Source organism: Vombatus ursinus, unplaced genomic scaffold (genome assembly GCF_900497805.2).
Source record: "Vombatus ursinus unplaced genomic scaffold, bare-nosed wombat genome assembly UNPS02014832.1, whole genome shotgun sequence".
In the NCBI taxonomy this organism is placed as follows: Eukaryota; Metazoa; Chordata; class Mammalia; order Diprotodontia; family Vombatidae; genus Vombatus; species Vombatus ursinus.
In genome coordinates, this window is record NW_020954610.1 from 16,873,621 (window position 1) to 16,898,804 (window position 25,184).

At 37.4% G+C, this 25,184-nt stretch overlaps 1 protein-coding gene across 1 annotated transcript in view; it reads left to right on the forward strand.

The window, feature by feature from the left end:
- Nucleotides 1–13,787: 13,787 nt before the first annotated feature.
- The window catches only part of UGCG (UDP-glucose ceramide glucosyltransferase), a 58,398-nt gene continuing 47,001 nt past the window's right edge, over nucleotides 13,788–25,184 (forward strand). The window contains exon 1 of the mRNA XM_027839536.1: nucleotides 13,788–13,939. Within this exon, the coding sequence (XP_027695337.1) occupies nucleotides 13,842–13,939 (98 nt within the window). The 5' untranslated portion in view covers nucleotides 13,788–13,841. The remainder of the gene's footprint in view (nucleotides 13,940–25,184) is intronic.

The following is a 25,184-nucleotide window of genomic DNA, read 5'->3' on the forward strand; positions in this document are numbered from 1 at the left end:
AGAGATCCCTGCAATCCCCCTCTGATCAGCCACTCAATTCCCACTCAGTCTGTGGGCCAGAAGCTCAGGAGGCTGAGACCTAGCTTCCCTCTAACCACGGTCACAGACTTTTCCCACTGACCTTCCAAGTTGTCTTTGGCATTTGTGGGTTGAGAAGTCTGGAAACTGCCACAGCTGCCTGCAATTCAGTCCTCTGAGGCCTGCTCCAGGTTTGCTGAGGCCTGCATGCCCATGTTGAACTTTGTTCCTCTCCCTGCCCAATGTGATATACCTTTCTGATCAACCATCCAAGATGTCTTTGGCTGGAAATGTGTTTCACTCTGTCTTTTTGTGGTTCTGCTGCTTTAGAATTTGTTTAGAGCCATTTTTTTATAGGTATTTGGAGGAGTTTGGGGGAGATCTCAAGCAAGTCACTGCTTTTACTCCGCCATCTTGGCTCTGTTCCCCCCCCCCCCCACCCTGGACAGTATGTTCTCCACACTGGAAGCAGACCCCTACCTTAACAAAGAGTTTTTAACTCAAGTAATTGACTGGGATCATAAGCAAACCTCACAAAAAAAGTCGGACCATAGAATCTTACTTTGGTGACAAAGAAGATCAAAACATACAACCAGAAGAAGACCACAAAGCCAAAGCTCCTACATCCAAAGCCTCCAAGAAAAATATGAATTGGTCCCAGGCCATGGAAGAGCTCAAAAAGGATTTTAAGAAGCAAGTAACAGAAGTAGAAGAAAAACTGAGAGTGATGCTAAAGGAGACCCAAAACAACACTGAAGAAAATAATACCTTAAAAAATAGCCTAACCCACATGGCAAAAGAGGTCCAAAAAAAGCCAATGAGGAGAAGAATGCCCTAAAAAGCAAAATTGGCCAAATGGAAAAGGAAGTCCAAAAGCTTACTGAAGAAAATACTTCCTTAAAAACTAGAATGGAGAAATTGGAAGCTAGTGACAATTTGAGAAATCAAGGCACTGTAACACTAATCAAAAGGAATGAAAAAACAGAAGAGAATGTGAAATATCTCATTGGAAAAACAACTGACCTGGAAAATAGATCCAGGAGAGAGAACTTAAAAATTATTGGACTATCTGAAAGCCATAATTAAAAAAAAAGAGCCTAGAGATCATCTTTCAAGAAATGATCAAGGAAAACTGCCCTGATATTTTAGAACCAGAGGGCAAAATAAAAATGGAAAGAATCCACCAATCACCTCCTGAAAGAGATCCCCAAAGGAAAACTCCTAGGAATATTGTAGCCAAATTCCAGAATCCCCAGGTCAAGGAGAAAATATTGCAAGTAGCCAGAAAGAAACAATTCAAGTATTGTGGATAACACAGGATAACACAAGATTTAGCAACTTTTACATTAAGGGAGCATAGGGCTTGGAATATAATATTCTGGAGGGCAAAGGAGATAGGATTACAACCAAGAGTCACCTACCCAGCAAAACTGAGTATAATCCTTCAGGGGGAAAATGGCCATTCAGCGAAATAGAGGACTTGCAAGCACTCTTGATGAAAAGACCAGAGCTGAAGAGAAAATTTGACTTTCAAATACAAGACTCAAGAGAAACATGAAGAGGTAAACAGGAAAGAGAAATCATAAGTGACTTATTAAGGTTGAACTGTTTACATTCCTGCAGGGAAAGATGATATTTGTAACTCATGAGACCTTTGTCAGTATTAGGGTAGTTGGAGGGAAAAAATTGTACATAGAGATAGATAGATAGATAAATAGAGGGCACAGTTGAAGATGAAGGGGGTGATATCTGGAGAATAAAATTAAGGGGTGAGAGAGAATTATACTGGGAGAAGGAGAAAGGGAGAGGTAGAATGGGGTAAATTATCTCATATAAAACAGACAAGAAAAGGCTTTTAGAGTGTAGGGGAAATGGGGGGAGGTGAGAGGGAATGAGTGAATCTTATTCTCATCAGATTTGGCTTAAGGAGGGAATAACACTCAATTGGGTATGGAAATCTATCGTACCCTACAGGAAAATATGGGGAGAACAGGAGAAGAGCACAGGGAGATGATAGAGGGAAGGGCAGACTGGGGGAAGGGGTAATCAGAAATAAACATTTATGAGGAGGGACAGGGTCAAAAGAGAGAATAGAATAAATGGGGGGGCGGGATAGGATGAACGGAAATATACTTAGTTTTTCATAACATGACTACTGTGGAAGTGTTTTGTATGACTACACATATATAACCTGTATCACTTTGCTTACCTCCTCAATGAAGGTGGGTGGGGAGGGAGGAAGGGAGAAAATGTAGAACCCAAAGTTTTAAAAACAAATGTTAAAAAAATTGTTTTCACATGCAACTGGGAAATAAGATATATAGGAAATGGGGTACAGAAATCTATACCGCCCTACAAGAAAATTGAAGGGGAAGGGGATAAGAGAAGGGTGGGAGATATAGAAGGGAGGGCAGATTCGGGGAAGGGGTATTCAGAATGCATGCTATCTTGGGGTGGGGAGAGGGACAAGATGGGCAGAAAATTTGGAACTCAAAATCTCGTGGAAGTGAATGTTGAAAACAAAAAATAAAGAAATTAATAAAAAAGAAAAGAAAAGAAAAGAAAAGAAAGAGGTCAGTGGGCTAAATAAGTTTGGGAACCTCTGCTCTAGCCTGTAAGAGTTTAAATGACAGAAAAAATTATTAATTCATTTACCCATTCATGAAATTAAGCATATAATAATAACAGTCACTTGAGAATCTTTCATTCAATCTGATCCAGTTCAAGAAAGAAATATCAAGTGGCTACTGTGTGCAAGGCCCTAAGGTAGAGGATATGAAGACAAAATAGGAAATGGTCCCTGCCCTGAACATTCTACTGTGGGTTTGTAATACATGCACATATAAGTAAATACAAAGTATATATAAATGATATAAAGTAATAATAGGCATAAAATGATAGTAAAGGGGAGAAACAATCAGGAAAATTTTCTTGTAGGAGATGGTACTTCATTGAGTTCTATTTTGAAGGGAACTAGGAATTCTACAAGGTAGAGGAGGGAGTATACTCCATTTGGGGAATGGACTCCTTGAACAAAGACAAGATGGCAAAAGATAGAATGTCATATATGGGGAAAGCAAGTTGAACAGTTTGCCTGGAATGGATAGTATGAAAAGGGGATTAACATAAGGTAATAGAGTAGACGGAAGCCAAACTGCGGGGCATAGCTTGTGACCCTTGGTAATTTACTTCTCAACTTCAGGCTCTTCATCTCTAAAATGTGTGTATATTAGTACCTACCTCTTAAGGTTGTAGTGAGGACCAAATGAGATATGTAAAACACTTTGCAAACCTTAAAGCAGTACCAAAATATGAGCTATTGGTCCCCCATAGCAGTACCAATGCTAAGGAAACAGGCTCAGAGTAGCTGAGTTGCCTTACTTAGTCACCTCAAAGGGTTACATAGCTAGTAAATATAGACTTGGTATTTAAAACAAGCACCTTCTTTCTCCATTTTGCCATACTACTAATTCAGAGCTAGACAAATAAGTACTTAGCACCTCAGATTCTTTTTGAGTTTGGATATTACCTGTTTAGATAAATGTTACAACATTTTTGAGGGAGAGGTCACCTCTGAGGAATAAAAATGCTTCACTTTTTAGAAGAGAACTATAATCTAAAAACAAAGCAAAAAACTTCTACCTGTCAGCATATTTGCTGCTGTATTTTATGCTGTTCAATTTATCTAACACAGGGGGGAGTATTTTCTACAATATTCACCATCTAAAGGGGAAGGTTGTTGTTCAATATACTTTATTTGTGCTTGAAAGTCTCCAAGTCTAAATATTTCTCTACTGTTACTCTTTGATTACATAGCATTTATTTTGAACACCCTGGATTTTTTTTTTCCCACACAGAGAAATGACTGAAATTCTTTGACATCCCCTCCCCCTCTCCTCAATGTGATTATTTTCCCTCTATGGTCCAGACAAGAACCTATTTGCCACTAGAATGTTCAGTAGATAAGTCAAAAAAGAGAGAAGGCAGAACAAGGTGTTCTAGATTCTTTTAAAAGGGAGTTTTGATAAGGATTTGTTTTGGACCATGACAATAATCTACTATAAAAAAATTTAAGGTTTTATGAGTCTGAGTCTGGTTAAGGAAACAATGATCTTGTCTTTGTATGCGGAAAGTAGAAGAGGCAGTAATGGGACAGAGCACAGAGGAAGAGATTTTAATTAAATTGTAGAAAGTAAAATTCTGAAGGAACAACAGATATTAGGCAAGGTCATTTTCATAAATGACGGGTTTTGCTCTGGTGTTCTAAAATGACAACTCAAACAACTGAGACTCAGAGCATAAGTTGTCCTTTGATTCTATTGCTTCTGATTTTAAATAACTTTAAATTTTCATAGATTCACTTTATATTTTCAAGGCTGAAGAAACAAACTTGAAAAGGAAAAAAAAAACCAATAACTGTAATTGATTTTAAAAAGAATCTTAATACTGGGTTGTTGGCGGGGGGCAGGGAATTTAAAGAGAAACCACATGGATTTCAACAGTATTTTCTTGTTTTTCTTTTGTTATTGTTTAGTCATTTTTTCAATCATGTCCAACTCTTTGTGACCCCATTTGGGGCTTTCTTGGCAGAGATACTAGAGTGGTTTGCCATTTCTTTCTCTAGCTCATTTTTACAGATGAGGAGACTGAGGCAAACATGGTTAAGTGACTTGCCGGGGGTCACACAGCTAATGTATCTAAGGCCAAATTTAAACTCAGGTCTTCCTAACTCTAGCCCTGGAGCTCTCTCTATCAGGTATCACCTACCTGCCCTTGAATTTCTTTACAATAGAGAAAAATGTGATAAGAAAAAAAATCTTCCTTTTCATTTTCTCAACTTAGTCTATTCTCGATGAATAGTTTTCATGTAGTGTCTCATTTCATGGGATTTCACTGAAATGAAGTAAAATAAGTGATGCAAAGCCAAGCATGAGCAAGATATTTTGGTTAAACGTGGCTATTTCTTAGCAACACAGAAAAAAAAAGTAATCAAAGAAATGATGCCTTTCTGTTTAATATAAATTTTGGCGTCAATCACTCAACATGTATTAAGCACCTATTATATGCCAGGCACTATGCTAACTACTGGAGATATAAAAAGAGGCAAAAGACAGGTCCTGCCCTTATGGATCTTACAATCTATGGGGGAGATAACATGTAAACAAATATATACAAAGCAAGCTATATACAGAATAAATAAGAATTTTTTTTTTTTTGCCCCATGGGAAAAGAAACTGAGACAGAATACTGTTTATATAACTTTCAATACTGATGTTAATTTGTTCAATAAGGACAACCAAACAACAATTCCAGCCAAAAATCCTTTTGGAGTTCTGAATTTTGCTGACCTATCTATAATAGATTCATCAAATTAATAAAATATGTACCATACCCTTATCTGAGCTTCCACTATGATAGAAGATAGTAAAGAGTCAGTCAAAAAGTATTTATTAAGCACTTACTATGTGCCAGGCACTGTGCTAAGCCCTTGGGATAACAAATATAAGCAAAAAGAAAGCTAATCCCTGACCTCAAGAATCTTACATTTTACTGAGGGTAAGAGAGCAAATGAAAAGAAGCTGACAAGTAGGGGAAGGGGAAGTAGTACAGACAGGCAGAAGCAGAGATGACAGAGAAATAAAAGATGATTGGCCCAGGTACTTCCTCAAAATGAAAGTGTCAGGAGGAACTTGCCAGTGGGATAAGAGACCTACAGGGACTAAAGGATGTTCCAGGGTGAGAAGGAAAAACTTTCTAATAAATAGAATGGAATGAACTGGGCAGTGAGGTTGTGGGTTCCCCCTTCTTGTAGGTCTTCATGGAAGGCAGAGTATGTTATAATTAGGATTCCTTTGATCTAAGGGTTGGATAACATGGCTACTGAGATTCCTTCCGACTCTTAAATTCTATGATCCTGTGACTCTGTGATTGCAAGTTGAATACTCTTACTACCAGATGTGACCTCTCTGGGCCTTAATTCCTTCATCTGTAAAATTAAAGGATTAGACTAAATGATCTACCTTTCAATTCTAAATTCCTTTGAACTTATATGAACACAGTTAAGTGACTTCTATTTTTCTTTTAGTGACTCATTTTAGTGGAAAATAACATCATGATTGAAGCATGATTAACAGGCCTTAAAAGTAGCAGAAGATGGTTTAAATTACATAAAAATATTCAGAAAATTTGGAATTATGCAAATGAAGTGGCTAAAATGTCTATACCTTCTTACCCTGAGATTCTACTGCTAGACTTATACTCCAATGAGACCATTGATAAGAAGAAAGTCCCTATATTTATGAAAATAAATTAGGAACAAAGCAAATGTCCATTGATTGAGGAATAGCTAAGAAAAAATATGGGGGTATATAAATGCAATGGAGTATTATTGTGCTATAAGAAATGACAAATATGATGAATACAGAGAAGCATGGAAAGATCTCAGTGAAGTGATTCAGAATGAAGTAGCCAGAGTCAAGAAAACAATATACACAATGACTACAATAATGTAAACAGAATGAACCCTCCTCCCCCAAATAAAACAAGAATGCAGCAAAATTACAAAGAACAAAAATAACTCCAAAGAAGAGGTATGAGAAGATAAGGCCCACCGCTAGGCACACCAGGAGAGGTCCAAGAGCATGGTGCACTGAACATGTTTTTAGACTTTTTCAATATAGTGGCTAATTTTCAATCAGTCAATCAATCAAACAGTTATTAAGCACCTACCCTGTGTGAGGCATTGTGCTAAATGCTAGGGATATAAAAAGAGGCAAAAAAAAATGCCCTGCCCTTGAGGAGCTTACAGTCAAATGGAAAAGACAACACACAAACCAATACATACAAAGCAAGGAATGTGCAGGGCAAATAGAAAATAACAGAGAGAATGCTGATTTTCCCCCCTTTTTATGTCTTTGAAAAATATTATTTGTGATGGCTGTGTGGGAGGAGGAGGATACTGGGATTAATCATGATGATTAAAAAAAAACAAAAGGCATCAATGAAAACATATTTTAAAAATACTCAGCAGGGGCAGCTAGGTAGTGCAATGAATACAGCACAGGCCCTGAAGTCAGGAGGACCTAAGTTCAAATTCAGCCTCAGACAAACACTTGACACTTACTAGCTGTGTGACCCTGGGCAAGTCACTTAACCCCAGTTGACTAAAAATAATAATAAAAAAAAACTCACCAAAAGAAATTTCAGAAAGAATTTAAAAGAGATAGAAAGGAATTTACATAAGACGTATTTTCAAGTCTTTTCCCAACTGAACTTCCTTTAAGAAAGCTGGTGCTTCATCATAGCAAAATCCAGAATATCTAAAATAAGTTACAGGTCACACATGAAACATGAAAAATGAGCAATGTGTTAGAGCACAGAGTGAATAATTTGAAAATGAGTTAACAAAACACCTGTGAATAATATGAACTCTAGTGATCTATAGCATTTCCCTTTACCACACCCACACAAACACACACGAAACTATCCAGTAAGTTATCATCAGTCATTGAAATGGCAATTTACGAAGAGCTATTTCATCATCTCAACAAAAAGTCATTGTAAGAGAATATCTTAGTAAGATCACAGTAGTATCTTAGTATCTGAAAGCTTTAGTCTTTTACAAAGTTACCTTCTGACAAAGCAACAAAGACAGTGTTATTTGTTGCAAATAGATTCATCATTCATTCTTTTGCCTGCGCTAAACAGTACCTTTAACTCTGGGAGAAATAATCAAATCAATAATCAGTGCCACCAATTACATATGAAAAGCATGCTTCAGACCAGCTTTTATATACTTTCTTTTAAGAATTTATATCCACTCAGTGCATTTTTGACCAATCTTGGGATATTTTTTGTTTGATTTCCTATAATACAGAAAAATAATCATCAATCTATCTTAAAAATAACTTAATAGAATCATAATAATACTTGAACATGAAAATAAAAATGAAACAATATCTGCCCTAGAATACTCATGGAGATCTGTATTGGGATTTCTTAGCATATTCAGAAAATCTTTAACAGTAACAATAATAACAATAATTTAAAAAAAAATAAGTGTCCAGTCATTCATATATCCCTTCTGCATTTTAAGAGAGCAGGCATTCATTAACTTAAAAAAAAATTTAAGCTGTCAATTATGTTATGGATCTACTGTCAGTACCTTATCTGATTTTAATTAGTCTCACATTAGTAGCCCTGAGGTATATCACTCTCCTTTGCTGATTCCCCCTTGTGACCAATGATGCTTCGGCAGTATGATACCAAGGAGTTCACTGCAGGGGAGGTAGTGACTATAGGTTCCTATGCTAAAAGAAAAAATTCAAACTAATGTGTCCAGTCTACATAAGCAAGGGGAATTTGAAAGTTGAATACTTTTCTAGTTAATAGACTATCAGATTTATTCAGCCCTCCACAAAACAATTTTTCTATCAGTAATGTAACTTAAACTTGAATTTTAAAAAAGTTACTCACCTGACCTCTTTGTTTCTTCCCCCCCTTCTTGAAGAATTCTATTTTCAAAAAATTCTTAACAACAAAGCACAAAATAAAATACAAAATTTTTAGTGAATGTATTTCCAACATAAAATACCAAATACTTTCACTCTAAAACAATTGAATCTGTTAAGGTGTCAAGTTGCCAAAGTTTAATTAAATTGCTTCTCTGTGGTAACTCATGCAGCTGTTTCCTCAGTCTCATGCTTACTTTTCCTTTCCTAACTCTATGACAAGGAAATTAAACCAATAAATTTTCCATTTGTTTCAGTTCAGGTTCAGCCATAACTAAATTTTTATGGTTCAATTTTGATTTGACCCAATATGTTCTATGTCTTTGGTCTGAGCTCCAATACAGGAAGAATATTATCTGTCTGTCTATCTATCTATCTATCTATCTATCTATCTATCTATCTATCTATCTATCTATCTATCTATCCATCTATCTATCAACTATCTATCATTTGACAAAAGAAAAGCAGTTAAGCATTGTTATGATTGTTTTCTATTTTGAGAGTGGAAGAGGGGAATAATCAGAGAAGTAGAAACTTAAAGCAAGCACTCTTGCATGTGTATGTGTGTGACAGCACAGTAACTAGAGAGCATAGTGAATAGAGAGATGACTTTGGAATCAAGAAGACCTGTGTTCAAGTCTTGTCTCTATTACATACTGGCTGTTGGGCCTGGACGAGTCACTTAGTTTCTCAGTGGCCAAGGCAATTCTCTAAAAATATAACTTGCAGAACTTTATTTATAAGGGAAGTTTCCTCACCAGATCCTCCCTATACCAATAGCATCAGAGGTTTAGTCTCTAAACCTCTGCACACACACACACACACACACAGATGTATATTGGTAAGGTTTAACAAAGCCTAAAAAATAAATAAATGAGTTTCAATAATTCAGAAACAAAATAACTGAACTCTTAAATAACCTTAGAGATCTAGTACAACCCTCTCATCCTGTAGAATAGGAAACTGAGGACCAGTGAAGTTAGATGATTCTTTTAAGGTCTCACAGCTAGTTAGTGATAGAATAGGAACTAGAACCTAGGTCTCTTGACTTCCACTCTAGCTCTTTCTTCCTCTACTATACCAAATTTCTTCCTATCTATTTTCAATGGTTTAATTGTATTTAGTTGCTCTCATAGTGTTTTTGCCTTAAAACAAAATGTATACTTCAGCACATAAAGATGTGGTTTTTATCATCTTGGACATCTCCTTATATTTGTGAATGTTTTTCATGAGTTGTTTTTGCCCCCTAAAGATCATTACTTGACCAACCCACTATCAATAATTCTTTGCACATACAAAGCTAAAATGGTCCTGGTTAGTCTTCCTAGAACAGGCTTGCATCCTTTCCAGATTAGTAAGATCTGCCAGAGCTTTTGTTCCGTTAATGCAATCTTTGAAAACCACCAGTCACTTTCAAGCCACAAAATGACTTTGGAGTGTGATTCTAGTGGGAAGAAGAAGGGAAAGAAATAAGCAAATATCTCATTTGTCCCCTAAAACAACCCTGTGAGATAGGCAATATTATCCTCATTTTACATTTGAGGAAACTGAGGCAAACAGAGATTAAGTGACTTGTTCAGAGTCACATAGTTAGTAAATGTCTGAGCCTGGATTTGACCTTCAGTCTTGCTGATTCCAGGTCCAGTCCTCTATCTACTGCACCATCAGCAGTATATAGGGGAAGAATCAATGAACAAAATTTACTTTTTTCCAGTAATAACTTTAGTTGAAGTATTTTATCACTCCATAGTATACACATAGAAGAATGGTTTCTAATCTTTTCTTGAATTGTACTATTTTTAGTTTTCTTTCTTAATCTTTCTCCTGACCAAAGTGCTAGTTGAAATAGGGATAGGAACTGGACCCATTATTTCATTGATATAGGGGAACTTAGAGTTGCCTAGAAAGGTTAAGTGACTTGATCAGCTAGTATGTGTCAGATGCAGAATTTGAACGCAAGGCTACACTTGAACGTAGGTCTTCTTGTTTTCAAGACCAGCTCTCCATTCATTCACTACAGCCTCTATTGGTTGGCATGTATGTTTATAAAGATATGTATATATCACACACATGTATAGCACATATTATATATATATGCATATTTAAATTTTTGATATCTTTATCATACCCCTTGAGATCATTTGGGATACTCCTTCTTCCCATCCCCACCTATGGTTAAATTTCTAATAAAAATATATCTTTTTGATATAAATATTAACTGATGGCTTCTTATATTCTAAAAGTGATTATATTTCATTAGCAAAGTGATATCACACAATCTGAATTTAGTATTATATTAAACTTATCACTAAGTAATTGTTACTTTAACTTTCTCCAAAACAATAGTTCCCATGACAATACCACTCTAATTTTAAAGACAGAGCCCATTTGGTCACATAGTTAGTTGGATTGAGAATAGAATTTAGGGTCTTAATTCTTAGTATTTTATTATATTTTTGGCACATTTTATTTATTCATATTGCCAAATTCCTTGGGTAACATTTACTGTAGTAGGTACTATAGAAATATTTGGGCATTCTTCTAGATGGTCATTATGTCTTCAGTTGTTAGCATTCTCTTCTTCAAATTATCTTGTATTTGCTTATCTGTTTACATGTTGTATCCTCCAGTAGGTTTTTTTTTTGTTTGTATATTCCTAGAATCCAGCAAATCTTTAATAGAAATGCTTATTGGGTTAAAGTGTTTTATTAAAATCACATGGCACCATTTATTGACAGGTCATTGGTTCAAAACAAATCAAGGTGTATTTTTTTTTAGTGAGGCGATTGGGGTTAAGTGATTTGCCCAGAGTCACACAGCTCAGTATTATGTGTCTGAGGCTGGATTTGAACTCAGGTGCTCTTGACTCCAGGGCCAGTACTCTGTTCACTGCACCACCCAGCTGCCCCCAAGGTGTATTTTGATAAGTTACAGTCATTTGAAACACTATAAGATGTGAAGCAATGGTCAAAGATTTCCTAGAATTGAGAAAGTCTCCCCATAAAAACTGCTTAGAATAGCAGGAGAAACCCTTGATAGTAACCTCTGTGAGTACAACAGGTCTTAAAATTGTTTCTGAGTGCGTCACACACACACACACACAGGTTTATGTGCGTGTACAGACACACACACACACACACACACACACACACACACACAGAGTTTTAAACCTGCCACCAGGTTTAAAATGATTTAGAAAGCATTCTATAAGTTTACATCTGAAAGCTCTTCTCCCCATCCCTCCCCCCCGAAAAACCAAAACAAAAAAACTGACCAAATCCTGGCCTTCTGGAGATGGATACCTCCAACTGCTACAGCCCGTGGTTTCTGATAAACCCAGACTTTGAGAAATATCTTCCCTAAAGTCAGTTTTTCAGTCATAAGTCTTTAGCAACACCCCTCTGCTCTATTAGAGAAACACTTTCCCCTCAAATCCCAAGATGCCATTTCCCCTGGTAGATTTCCTTACACCTGGCCTAGTCTGTGCCCAATACCCCATCCTCAGGTGCTTCAGTAAATTCAAGGTAAGAAGAAGAGGGAAAGAAGAGCATTATATCTTGCAGAAAACCAGTTTAGGTGATATGTTAATAGAATAACAGGATCTTAGATTTAAACTTATGATCTAATTGAGAGATGTAAGAGCTCTCTGAACCCTTCATTTTACAATTGTGGAAACTAAGGCTCAGAAAGGTCAAGTGACTTGCCCAGGGTTGGATATACCTAATAAGTGTCTTAGGTGGGATTTGAACTCAAGTTTTCCTGACTCCTAGTACAGAACTCTTTTTTACTACTATGTGGAAATGCTTTACAACTCTTCTACCTTCAATAAATCAAGCAAGCATTTATTATGTACCTACTATGTGCCAGGCCCTGTGCTAAGTGTGGGACATACAGTGAAAAGCAAAAGACAAGACCTCGCTCTCAAGGTGCTCACAAGTCAAATGGGGGAGACAACATGAAAACACTCATGTTCAAAGATGATATACATATATATTTACATATGTGAATACACACATATGTGCATATCACCACATATATGTATATGCACAGTGCATATCTCCACTCATAGGTATATATGTATATACATATTCACAATATGCATGCATCTTCACACATATGTATAGATCTTCACATATATATGTGTGTGGAGATAGATGATATCTAGCTAGTCAGTTAAATATAAAGGATAAATTGGAAATAATCAACAAAGGAAAGGCACTAGCATCCAGGAGGATGCAGGAAATGCTTTCTGTGGAAGGTAGGATTTTAGCTGGGATTTGAAGGAAGCTAGGGAAGCCAGGAGGCAGAGGAAGGAGAGTTCCTTCAGAAAATATGCAATAATATGTCTAGTTTCTCTTTTTTTTCCTAAATGGTCTCATTCATCGCTCCACACCCCGCCTACCTTTTTGTGGAGGAGGAATAAAAAGAGAGAGAAATTTTTTTTTTAATCGTCTCTTCTTTTCGGGAGGGGGGAGATACCGCGGCTCTGCCCTCCCTTCCTCGGGCTAGCTGGCCGGCGAGCATCCCAGAGCAAAAGCGACCTCAGTCTGGCCCCGGGGCTCCAGCCTCGGGGGAGGGGCGGCCTCGGGGCGTTGGCACCGCCCCCTTTCGGCGGTGACGGGTGACGTCACGCGGTCGGGTGGCAGGAGTGGGGGCTGTCGGGGCGGCGCCGGGGAGGGCCTGCGATGCGGGGTTGGGCAAGAGCGGGAGAGGGAGGTGAGAAGGGAGTAGGAGGAGGCGGGGCGCCCCGGGTTCTCTGCGGCGCGAGCTGACGCTTTCGGTTAGTGTGCGAAGCGACTGAGGGGAAGCCGGGAGAGGTTCCGCGTAACGCTGAATTGGGCGGCAGATAACCGGAGGAGGAGGAAGAGGAGGCAGGAGAAGGAGAAGAAGCCGGAGCCGAGCGCGCAGCCTTTAGCTGGGGGCGGGGTGGGAACGAAAAGGCCCGAGACGTCCGCGCAGCCGCTCCGGCTCCAGCCGCGGCGCCGGGGCTGGAGGCATCCCGAGCTCGCTGAGCGGCGCGCAGGCTCCCTGCCCCTGGCCGCCTGACCGCCAGCGCTCGGCTGGCTCCCTCGGCCGGGCCGGCCCCGGCCCCCTCCCCCCCCCGCCCCCCATCCTTCCCCCCCTCCCCTCCCGGACCAAGCTCCTCCCCCGCGCCCCCAGCGCGCGCTAGCCGGGCTCGGGGCTGCGCGAGCCGCCGTCCGAGGCTGTGGCTGCGGCGGCGGCTGCGGCGACGACGACGACGAAGACGACGACGCGGGGAGAAGGGGAGTCGGCGGGCGCCGGAACGGTGGCCCGTGCCGGGCGGTCCCGGTGATGGCGGTGCTGGACCTGGCCCAAGAGGGAATGGCCGTTTTTGGGTTCACCCTCTTCGTGGTGCTGTGGCTCATGCATTTCATGTCCATTATCTACACGTGAGTCGAGGCTACCGGCGAGAGGTGGGGGGTGGGGAGGGAGGGTCGCCGGGGGCTGTGACGGAGGCCTGGATCCAGCCTGAGCTGTCGGTGGAGGTGGGGAGGGGGCGGGGAGGTGCGGCGTGCCCTGGAGACCCTCAGCAGAGGGGACCTAGAGGGAGGAACTGCTGTATGGGGTGGGGGCTCTCGGGCCTGGGGAGCTGTTGTCTCTGCGGCCTACTGGTGGCACTGATTGGGGAGTACTCCCCTAAAGGGGCCAGAGGATGGTGGTTTTGAGAAGCAGCGGGAACTATGGGGGAAATAGTATGTGAGTGGGGGTGGGGAAGTAGATCGAGGTTTTATTTATTTAATTTTTGGTGTGTGTGTATGTATGTAAGAATGATTAGTGGGGTAAGGAGGTTTGTCTTTGTGTGGATGCTGGACTGCAACGGCAGTTGAGTGCAGAGCAGAAGGGTGCCTGCTAACCATGGCTGGGGAAGTCCAAGGGTGACTGCCATTAGGGATAAGGAAAGGGAGAATGTGGCTTGCTTTATTATGTAGGTGGCTGTCAGAATCAACTAGGGTAAATTGTGAGTTAGGGATTGGGTGCTCTTTGGAACAAAAATTGTTGTATGGTGGATTTTTTTTTTCACTTGGCATTGTTCACATTTCTTTTGAGGGGATGATCGTTTCCTCTGGGAGTTGCATACAGCCACCTGCTGGTCACCCTATTGATTTCTCTCTTCCTGTAAGAGTAATCTGTTTACCTAGGTGTAGCCCCTGTCTACCTTGAAAAATGCCCAGCACAGGTTTTCTGAGCTGTCTAGGATATGTCAAGTCAACTGAGAGTTTTCTTCTTTTTCTTGAGTTCAGTTGACCCAATGTGGAAGTAATTTAAAACCCTGGTGAGAATAATTCTTTTCTCAAAAATCAAACCTCTCCTCTCCTCTTAAAAAGTAGACTTAGTTTAGAGAGATTAAAATTTTTTTTTATATAGTTGTTGTCTTATTATAAGGATAGGAAATATGAGCAAAATTTTGTGTCTAATTTGGAAGTCTTGTTTTCATCTTTCTCTATAGTTGCTGTTCAGTCCTTTCAGTCCTGTCCAACTATTTATGACCCCTTCTGGGTTTTTCTTGGCAAAGATACTGAAGTGGTTTCCTGTTTCCTTCGCCAGCTCATTTTACAAATTAGGAGACTGAGGCAAACAGGGTTAAGTGACTTGCCTAGGGTCACACAGCTAGTAAGTGTCTAAGGCTGATTTGAACTGGATTTGAAAAAATGAGTTTTCCTGACCCCAGACAGGGCACTCTATCCTCTGTGCCACTTAGCTGCCTATATATAGTAAAATATAGTTCTGTGGAGAAAAGAAAGATGCTTAAGGATTTTTTTTTTTCAATTCCTCCTTTCTATGGAGGAGGAAAAAAACCCACTTTCTACTAGGTGCCTAGGACTGCCACCACAATCCTGTGTTGTTACTAGTAGTTACTGCTGTCTACCCATGCTTAGGTAAGAAAAAAGCTTATTCAATTTCAGGTTTTTCTTTTACTTTTTGCCCCCACTCCAATAAAATCAGACTTGTCCCCTGTCCATTGTTAGTGTATTGCAACATTTGTTAGTACTAAAGAAAGGTGATGCAATTCCTGATACTTTCTAAAACATAAAGGAACATATTCCACACCAGTAGCAGTGGTGATTTTCCTGAATCAGTGAAGGAACTTGAGGGTCAGTCTTCTAGGTTTTTGAGTTAGTGGTTAGTTGAATTGCAGATAACATGAATTTAGTTGCTCCTTGATAAATAAACTTAAAAGTAGTATTGCTAACAAATCGTAGCTCAGTTCTGTTAATAATAATAATGATAACATGTATTGTGTCCTAATTTTTCCACATGAAGGCATTTTTTTATGAGCCTTAAAACTGTGAGTTTAAACACTGACAGGATTAAAATTGATTTAGCTGTGGTTTTAAGTATTATCAAACTGCATTTGCTTAATGATTCCCCATTAGGCTACATCAAACAAGCTAGTATTTGTTAAATGCCTATTAAATGCCAAGTATTGTGCTAGATAGACAAAGAAAAAAAATGAAAGTCTTTGTTCTCAAGGAGCTTACAGTCTAACAGGAGAAACATGTACAGAAATAGGTATATACTAGAAATGCTTTTTTAAATTTTGAAAAAAAAAGTACTTAACTGAGAAACTTTAAAATAGAGCCTCCTTCCCCATTAAGTTTATGAATTTGGCTTTTTGTACTGGTATACTTGTATATATGATAGGTATGTTTTTGAAAAGTTATATTTCTAATGTTAAATCAAGGTATATTTAGAAGCATAATAGGAAATTGATAAATCATCATGAATACTTTTTTGGGGGGGTGGGAGGGAAGAATTCTTTTGTAAAGCAAATAACCACTACCTAAATTTAAGCTTTGTTTAAATTCTTAAAATACAAGGGCAATATTTTACACTGGCTTCACTTTTGTGTTTGTGATTCCTTTTTCACTGAAATAGAAAGTTCTTGAATGTTTGAGACATGCCCTTAAGCAGGGAGCTTCTCTTCCTTTTTTTTTTTTAAACTGTAGTTGATGTTTAAATGGTTTTATTTAATTGTCAGAATTTTCACAAGGAAAGATATGTATAAAAATGTAGTTAAAGCAATAGCAGATAGTTTAAACTAAAGTTTTGTATTAAAACAGTATACTAATTTGTAATTACATGATTTCTTATTTAATAATGAAGTGTCATTTCATATAGTGTAGTCTAGAACTCTGGACTGGGATTCGAAAGCCTTCCTTTTTCCTCCTCTTTGCAATCCTGAGTCTACCTCTTATCAGAGTTGGGCCTTTTTTTTTTAATTGATAATATATTGATAATTGATAAGATCTGAGGATTGGACAAAATGCTTTCTAAGTCCTTTGTATTTCTAATATTTTCTTAATCTTTGAATATGCTGCTTTACATTCATAATGTTAGAGCATTTCATTATCTGAGAGGTTTTTATCTTGTTTGCATTTTTTAAACTTTGTTATTAGCTTAAATGTAATAAATCAAAAGCATATGTTCACTGAAAGTATTCATGGGACTGACAAAATTAAGATCTGTTCTTTGAGAAAAATTTTAAATCTCTATTCAAATGTCTGACTTTTCATATTCTATAACATAAATGACATTTTCTGATTACCCAGTCTTAAAATTCTTTTTAATATTTTGAGGGTGAAAAGTTCAAAAACTGCATAAAATTGTGAAAAGATTAAGGATTTCTTCCCTTTAAAACAACTAATCACTTTTCATTAATAAATTTTAAACAAGGAGTTTGTAATGGCTCAGTAATTTAAGTAACTTTGCTAAAATCTTTTAGATACAGACAGAAAAATAGGGGCTGGAATTTTGTCTATAATATGAAAAAAAGAGATGATTTAGATCATTATGGCCCATGAAACCATGTCTTTTTTTCCTCTGATATTGGGTATGATATTTGTGATCTGATGAGACATTGACAAAATGTTAGCACACTTATAGGGCTATATAAAATGCTTCCACCTTTCATCCTAGCTTTTTTTTTTTTAGCATGCTAACTTAGAGACTAGTTTGAATGCATGTCGTCCCTCTGATTTTATCAGAAAGTTAAAAAGAAATACTAATAAATGTATTTGTGTGTTGGTTATTAGTGTTACGGTTGAAAAAGTTTTCTCAATAATCATTACCCATCTCTACATAGTTCTGCCTCATTACCTTAACAGTTGTGCCTTTGGCTGTGCCTTTGGGAGGTTCTACTAAGCTGGAAAGGTTTTGAGTGTGATCTTGGAAATAGATGATGTCTCCAATTCTAAAGCCTAGCTGAGCTTATCACAAGCATATTTGCCAGTAGGTGATGAATGAATTCTTTGACCATCATGAATCATGGAAAAAATTAAACTTAAAATGATCCTCAGTATTCTGTGACCCCTTTACATTTCTCCAATGATAGTTGCACAGTCATAAAAAGAGGGGGGGAGGAAAGAAAGTAAGAATTACATTGTTTTTAGGTTGCTTAAAAACATTAACTTAACGGTATATGTGAAATTTGTTCAATGACCTCTAAGCTGAAATGTTACTGAGGAACTGACCCAAATCTGTAGAAATGCTTCATAGGTACATAACCAGAAGACATAGTGAAGTTGCAGCTAAATGTAAGGATGACCAGCAGGAAAGAAGTTGGTGCAGTTGTTTTTCTCATACACCCAGAGACCACAGAAAATAGTTTGTGGAACACTTGGTCATTTCACCTTGGCAGTCAGTACTCATGATGCCTGTAAGCAAACAGAGCAATGTGAAGGTAACTGCAGTTAATGCCAACAGCTATTTCAGAACCTCATTTGTAAAACATTTATGGAGGAGGTGAAAGATTATGAGTAGTTTCATCTCAGAAACGATAGACAAACTTTGGATAGGAAAGTGAATCTATAGAAATCTTGGCATTAGAGTCTTTGGCTTACCCTGGGAGACTTTTTAGATGAAAATGGAAGGAGGACAACAAGAAGTTAAATTCTATGTAGAACCTGACAAATAACCACTGATGTGAAGAAGGTAAAAGAACCCTAGAACTATCTCAGTTTGATCTCCTTGTCTACTAGAGTGATATGACAGCCAAGGGCAAACACTAATTTAGAATGCAACCCAAATCTGTGATCCTATGAACCTATTTGTAAAACACTTACGGAGGAGGTGAAAGATTATGAGTAGTTTCATCTCAGAAAAGATAATAAAGCTGTGGACAGGAAAGTGAATCTATAGACATCTTGGCATCAAATCTTTTAATCTAGCTTATCCTGAAAGACTTTTTAGATGAAACTGGAACAGGACAACAAATAGACATGAAATGGAACAGATTTTCAAGATTTCTATAGAGATCCATTTTCATCATCAGTGACAGTAGAACTGCAGCATTTGGGCTCTACATATAATCAGTAAGAAAGTGGAAATGGCACTCAAGATAGGAAGAAAAATTCTTATACCTGATCAAATACACACCGGACAAATCTGTGCCAAAGATGACACATTTTTAAAGCATTCAGGGATCCATTTTCAGAATATCTCAGAGGATAGAATAAAAAAAAAGTAGAATGGATCATGGACAGTATTACAGATAAAAAAAGGAGAGGAAATGAACAACTTTCAACTAATATATAATATAATGTAATAATAAGTATGTAATCAAATATAACAATATCACAATACTTTTCCCCCATCTCTACAAAAACTTTATGAAAATTGCCTCTATTGATGAAAACATGAAACTATAATAAACTTTCACAAATGATTTTCTTTTGAAGAAAATTTTTTCATAGTAAATTAAACTGAGAGGTTTATGCCTTTGCATTGGAACAAAATTATCATTAAAGGTTCTCTTCATCCAAGATGTAACTTATGTTTATTAAGATCATGTATTTTACAAGATAAATATGAACTTTATACAACCATCCTCTTGATTGTCAGGATAAAAAAAAAACAACATTAAGCCAGGCTTGCCAAAGATGTTGGTCTACATTATGGATAAAGTTTTCCGTAAAGTTTAAACACGAGATGGCTTTTTTATATACAGTGAAGTTTTTCAGAAATTCCTGTTTGTGAATATCATTGTGCTGATTATTAAGATCTAAAACACTATAACACTTCCTAAATTAAATCTATGACAACTCAATATATTGGCCTAGCAATTTACAGAGGAAAATCCAAGTGGATGAGAGTACACAATGCCTGGATTATGGGTGTATGCCCATTAAGATAGTCTGTCATCTATCTTGAACATGTAACTGTCAAATATTTTATTTGATCCGCCCCCGCCAAAAAAAGAGCAAACAAACTTCAAAACTTATAGTTAGGGGAGTAATGGTTAGAAAATAATTTGTCTGAAAAAGATCTGAACATTATGGTAGTTAGCAGGCTCAATGTAAGTGTGATAGAGCAGCTGGAAATGGTAATGTGCACTTGGGCTGCACATAGAGAGGCATCTCTTCCAAGAAATAAGGAGGTAATAGTTTGTAATCTGTTCTAGTCAGATGACATCTAGAATGTTGTGTTCAACTTTGGACACCACAATTTAAGAAGGATGTTGATAAACTAGAGAGCATCCAGAGGAGGGCAAGTAGAGTTATGAAAGGCTTGAGTCCCTGTTGAAAGAACTGGGAATGTTGCTAGAGAAAATAGAGAAAAAAGCTAAGGTCACAGGAAAGAGGGAGAAACTTGTTCTGTTTGATCCAGAGGGCAGAACAGCAGAAACAGTGAAAGGAAGTTGCAAAGAAGCAAATTTAGGCTTGATATGAGGGGGATAAACAAACAAATTTCCTAATAATGAGACCTGTGCAAAAGTGGAATGGGATACCTCAAGAAGTGAAGGGATTAAAAAAAAAAATCTGATAGGTTTTCCCTCATTGGAGATCTTCAGGCAGAGTATGAATGACCACTTATCAGGTATATTACTGTGAAAATTTTATTCCTGGTATGGGTTGGACTGGAGGTTCAGGTGCCTTCTAATTCTAGTTTCTATGAATCTGTGACAGGGACAAAGATACACAGTGAAATGGGCTAAGAATTGAATAGGAAGAGATTGGGTTGGGTTTTATTGGGGAAATTGTGTAGCACTTTCAATGATGCAAAGCTACTCCCTGCTACAAAAATGTGTCTCTGTTCTTCTTGCTCCTCCTCCTTCTACTTTTTCTCCTTCCCCTCCCCCTCTTCCCCACCATATATTATAGAGTTGTGTGCCATGGAAAAGCCACATGATCTCAAAATGGTCAGAATTTGAGGTGACTTAAAGAGTGTTAGATAACACATGGGATAATAGCATATCACTAAAAATGACTTGAACATAAGCAAAATAAAAACATCAGGGAACATATGCATGGAATTTTGGCTGAGATACCTTACTTCTCTGATGGTCACTTTTCTCTTCTGCAAAAGAAAGGAATCTGAACTAATGACCTCTAAAGTCCTTTTGATCTCTCAATATTGTGATGCCATGTGTAACTAGAAAACAATGTAACCTGGTCAACTATTGAGATTGAGAGATAGGAGATGAACAGTATGAGTGTCACACTGATAGCTACAAAATATTTTAAAGATAGATTTTGAAATTTACTTCTTTTGTTTTTACATAACTTAACACTTCCCCTTTTATCCCTCCACCTCCCCCTGCCAGAGAGCCTTATAAAAACATTTTTTTAACAGAGAAAATAGTTGGGAAAAAATCAGTAAAATCTCCACAAAATATTAAAAGAAAGTCTCCATCATGTTGGAGAGGACTTTACAAGTATTATTAAAGAATAAAGACAAGAACCACATTAGAGGAATAGTCTAGTATTAGAGTCACTATAATGAATGGAATACTGTAGTAGTGAAATCCTTAACTTATCAAAGAATTGTACGGTTGCGAGTCAAAAAAGTGTCCTTTACATATCTCATGACACATCTGTAGGATGAAGATAAAGGATGTCTGTCTCCCATGTGAGAAATGTAATCTTCTCTTCACCTCGCTTCTTTCAGCCATGGCTTCCTTCAAAGCTCAGTACAAGTGCAACTACATACATAAGGCCTTTCCTAGTGTTCTTCAGCTGATACTGTTTCCCTCAAAAAAAAAACCAAACAAACAAACCAACAACTCATATTTACTTTGTATGTACTTATATGTGTAAATCTCCCTTTCCTATCCCACTCCCATAAAAAGTAATCTCAACACTAGATAACAATGTTTGTCTTTGTATCATCAGGACCTAGCACTGTGGCTTGGCCTGTAGTAGATACATGTTAGTTGATTGTTGATTAAGTGCTACTTGTGACAGCCTTTGAATACTGATAATCAATTTTCATGAATGAATTTTATTTATCTAAAATAGTACTTCGCACATTCCTTTTTTTTTTTCTTGGCTAGGCTAGTGACTTGCCCAGGTCACACAGCTAGTAAGTGTCAAGCGTCCTGAGCGGATTTGAACTCAGGTCCTCCTAACTCCAGGGCCTAACTCTATCCACTGTGCCACCTCACTGCCCTGGTAACATTCCTTTTTTTTATGAGTAAGTTTTGAAACACTCAAGCCACACAGGTCATCACTGTTTATTGTTGTGTTCACCAAGAGCCTATAACTGGTGGAAAGAGTTCTGAATTTGGAGTCAGAAGACCACTCTGCTACTTACTAACCTATGTGACCATAGTTAACTTCCTTCACCTCTCTGAACCTCGATTTTCTCTTTTGTGAAGTAAAGCATGTTGAGTGTTAGATTAAATGCTTTCTTTGGGCTCTTCCAGTTCTAATTTGTACTTCTCTGAAGTTTGGTAAAATTTAAATGATCAAGATGGAAATATGCAGACAAACTGGTATTAGGTTAAAGCAAATATTTCCAATGATAAAATGTTTGCAGGTTTTTTTTTTTAATGCAAAAGTTACCATTTCCTTTGGACAATTTGTCTGGAGAACTTTTTATGCAATATTTTTAATCCTGCTAAAAAGAAATATAAGGATTAAGTTTTACTCGGTTGTTTGATATTTTTTGAATCACAAAATAGATCTAAAACTAGTGTAACTCCAGAATTTTAAGACCAGGTTGCAACAAACAGCAGTGATGCTATGACAATCAAAAGTTAGTGAAAAGGAGTGAATCTTTATTACATTTTGTTACATTAGGACAATTGTTAGAACTTGATTTCTTCCCAGAAGGGATTGTACTAATCTGCTATCCTTCTGTTTCTCATATTCAAGACCATTTTAGTGAGAGAATAGAATTTCAAAGAATACTCTGTCTTTTCTCCTTTTCTAGTATTGAAACCCCTCTGCTCTATAGTCTGACCTTATGCTTAATGCTAGTTTTAATCACTTAGGTTTTTTTTTTGCTTGCCAATTGTAACTTTTGTAACTGTATTACCTTATGTTTTCTATTAGAATTCTTAACTATGAGTTAAGTAGTTAAGTATCATTTATCTTAGATGAGGAAGCTGAAGCTCTGAGTGACTTATCCAAGATGACTTGCTTATAAGAAGCAAAGCCGGAATTAAAACCCAATTAGTAGATACAAATTCTGTATTTTTTCTCTTATATAGTATTTTTTCTTTCTTTCCTGGTATTAAAAAACAAAGAAACAACTATGCCTTTTATTTTTATTTTCAACTTTTTTTATTATAGCAATTTTTTAAAACCCAACTGATTCAACATTTGAATTTTAAAACCTGTGTCTCATCTTATGTGGAACTTAATGTCGTGGATGGTTATAATAGAACCCATGTAGAAAAGTCATGAGTAGTTGTGAATTTTGGTAATTAGAAAATTACTTTGTAAAAATTGCTTGAAATTCTACTTACAGGATTCAAAATATATTTTATTTGTGAGTCTTATAAGTTCAACTGAGAACATATTTTCTTAAATAAAAAAAAAAAATCACCCAAAGCACAACCCTTGGATACTATTAGATTAGATCTCAAGGGAATAAAGAGCACTGGAACTTTTTAAATGTTGCATTTTCGGCATTTAGGAGTACCTTTTAATGAAGTCTTTCAGTATTTCAGATATATACCCTCAGATGAAATACATGATCAACATAACTTATGGCATATTTAACTTTAGTAAATAGGGTTAAAGTGAGGAGCAACTAAGTGTTACAGTTTAGGAACGCTAAGAATTATAAAGTGGGGTGGGATTTTTTTGGTTGTTTTTTTTTTTTTGGTACAGATCCTAATATTTAGAGATAACTTTATTGACATTTTTTGTGACTTTCTCCCCCATCCCCAAAATTCAGTTACCAAGCCCTGCCGGTTCTGCTTCCCTAGGGTTTTTTGCATCTGTCTCATCTTCCATATAGCTGTAAAGCTTTTCACATAGCTGTGAAAACAATCTTCCTAACACATAATGATTATATTACTCTCTCCTTTCAATAGTTTCCTTTGCTCAAAGGATAAATACAGCCTGGAAGTTAAGTCACGTTATGCGGTAGCTTCAGTCTACCTTTAGTTTTATTTCATTCTACATGAAGTATCATGGGGCAGGAGCAAGATTTTTAGACTTCTAGTCAGGCATGCTCTGAGTTTGAATCCTGTTCTGACACTAGGTCAACTATGAGCAAGTAATTTAATCTCAATTTCCTTATCTGTAAAAGGATATACTAATATCTTTAGTATCTACCTCAAAGCATTGTTTTAGGGACCAAATGAGATCCAATAAAGTTCTTTAAAACATAAAGAACTATATAAATGCAATTTGTTGCTACTATTATTATTCACATTATATTTTAGCCAGACTGTGCTACCAGCTTTCCCCTGATTTGGCCCTGCCCTACTTTGAGAATATCCCATATCTAGAATGTACTCTTTCCACATCTCTCTCTGTGGACATTCTTTTCTTTCTTTAAGGAAATCTTTCCTGACTCCCCCAGATAAAAGTGGTTTTTCTCCCTTCTCATATTTCTTATAACACTTTGTCTTTCACATTCTGCTTTGTATGTAGTAGGTAAATACTAATAGTAAGTTAGTTGAACTTTTCTTTGATCATCCCTTCTTGTTTGGATTTTCACTAACCATCCAGAAATCAAATTTTCAAGGTCACTGACCTGTGATTTCAGACTCTACCTTCTGCCCTGTTTTTGGAAACTGGGACATTTTTCAATCCTGTAACAGCTCTTCCATTCTCCCTGATTTTTCAAAGATAACCTACAGTACTGTAGCCATCACATATGCCAGTTCTTTGACTACCCTAGAATGATTTTCTTTTGGTCCTGGTAGCTTGAACTCATCAAGAGTAACTAGGTGCTTTCTTATTATCTCCCTACTTATCTTGAGTTTTACCAGATCATTAACTATTTTTTGTTGCATCCTTTTCAGTTCATAGATCCTTCTCCTTGGCAAAGAAGACAGAAGCACAATGGAGTTGAACAACTGGGATTTCTCTCATCCATTATTGTAGTCCAGTCTATGATATAGTCCAGTCCTGACTCTTATTCATCCTTTTGCCCAGTCAAAGTTAATACAAAACAACTCCTCAGACCCATTTTTTTTTTATATTCCTTGCCAGCCTTAACTGATTTTGATATCTGTCAGTAAGCATTTATTAAATGACTACAATATGCCAAACCCTGTGCCTGGTGGTACAGATACAAAATTAGGCAGTCCCTCCCCCAAGGACTTACTTTTCTGAGGGTGCAGCAGTTCTGCAGATAGTACATAAAGGATATATACAACCTACCCAGTGATCTGTGGTGGGGGAGGGCACTACAAATTGGGAGAATCAGAAGAGGTCTCTTAGAGGAAGTGGT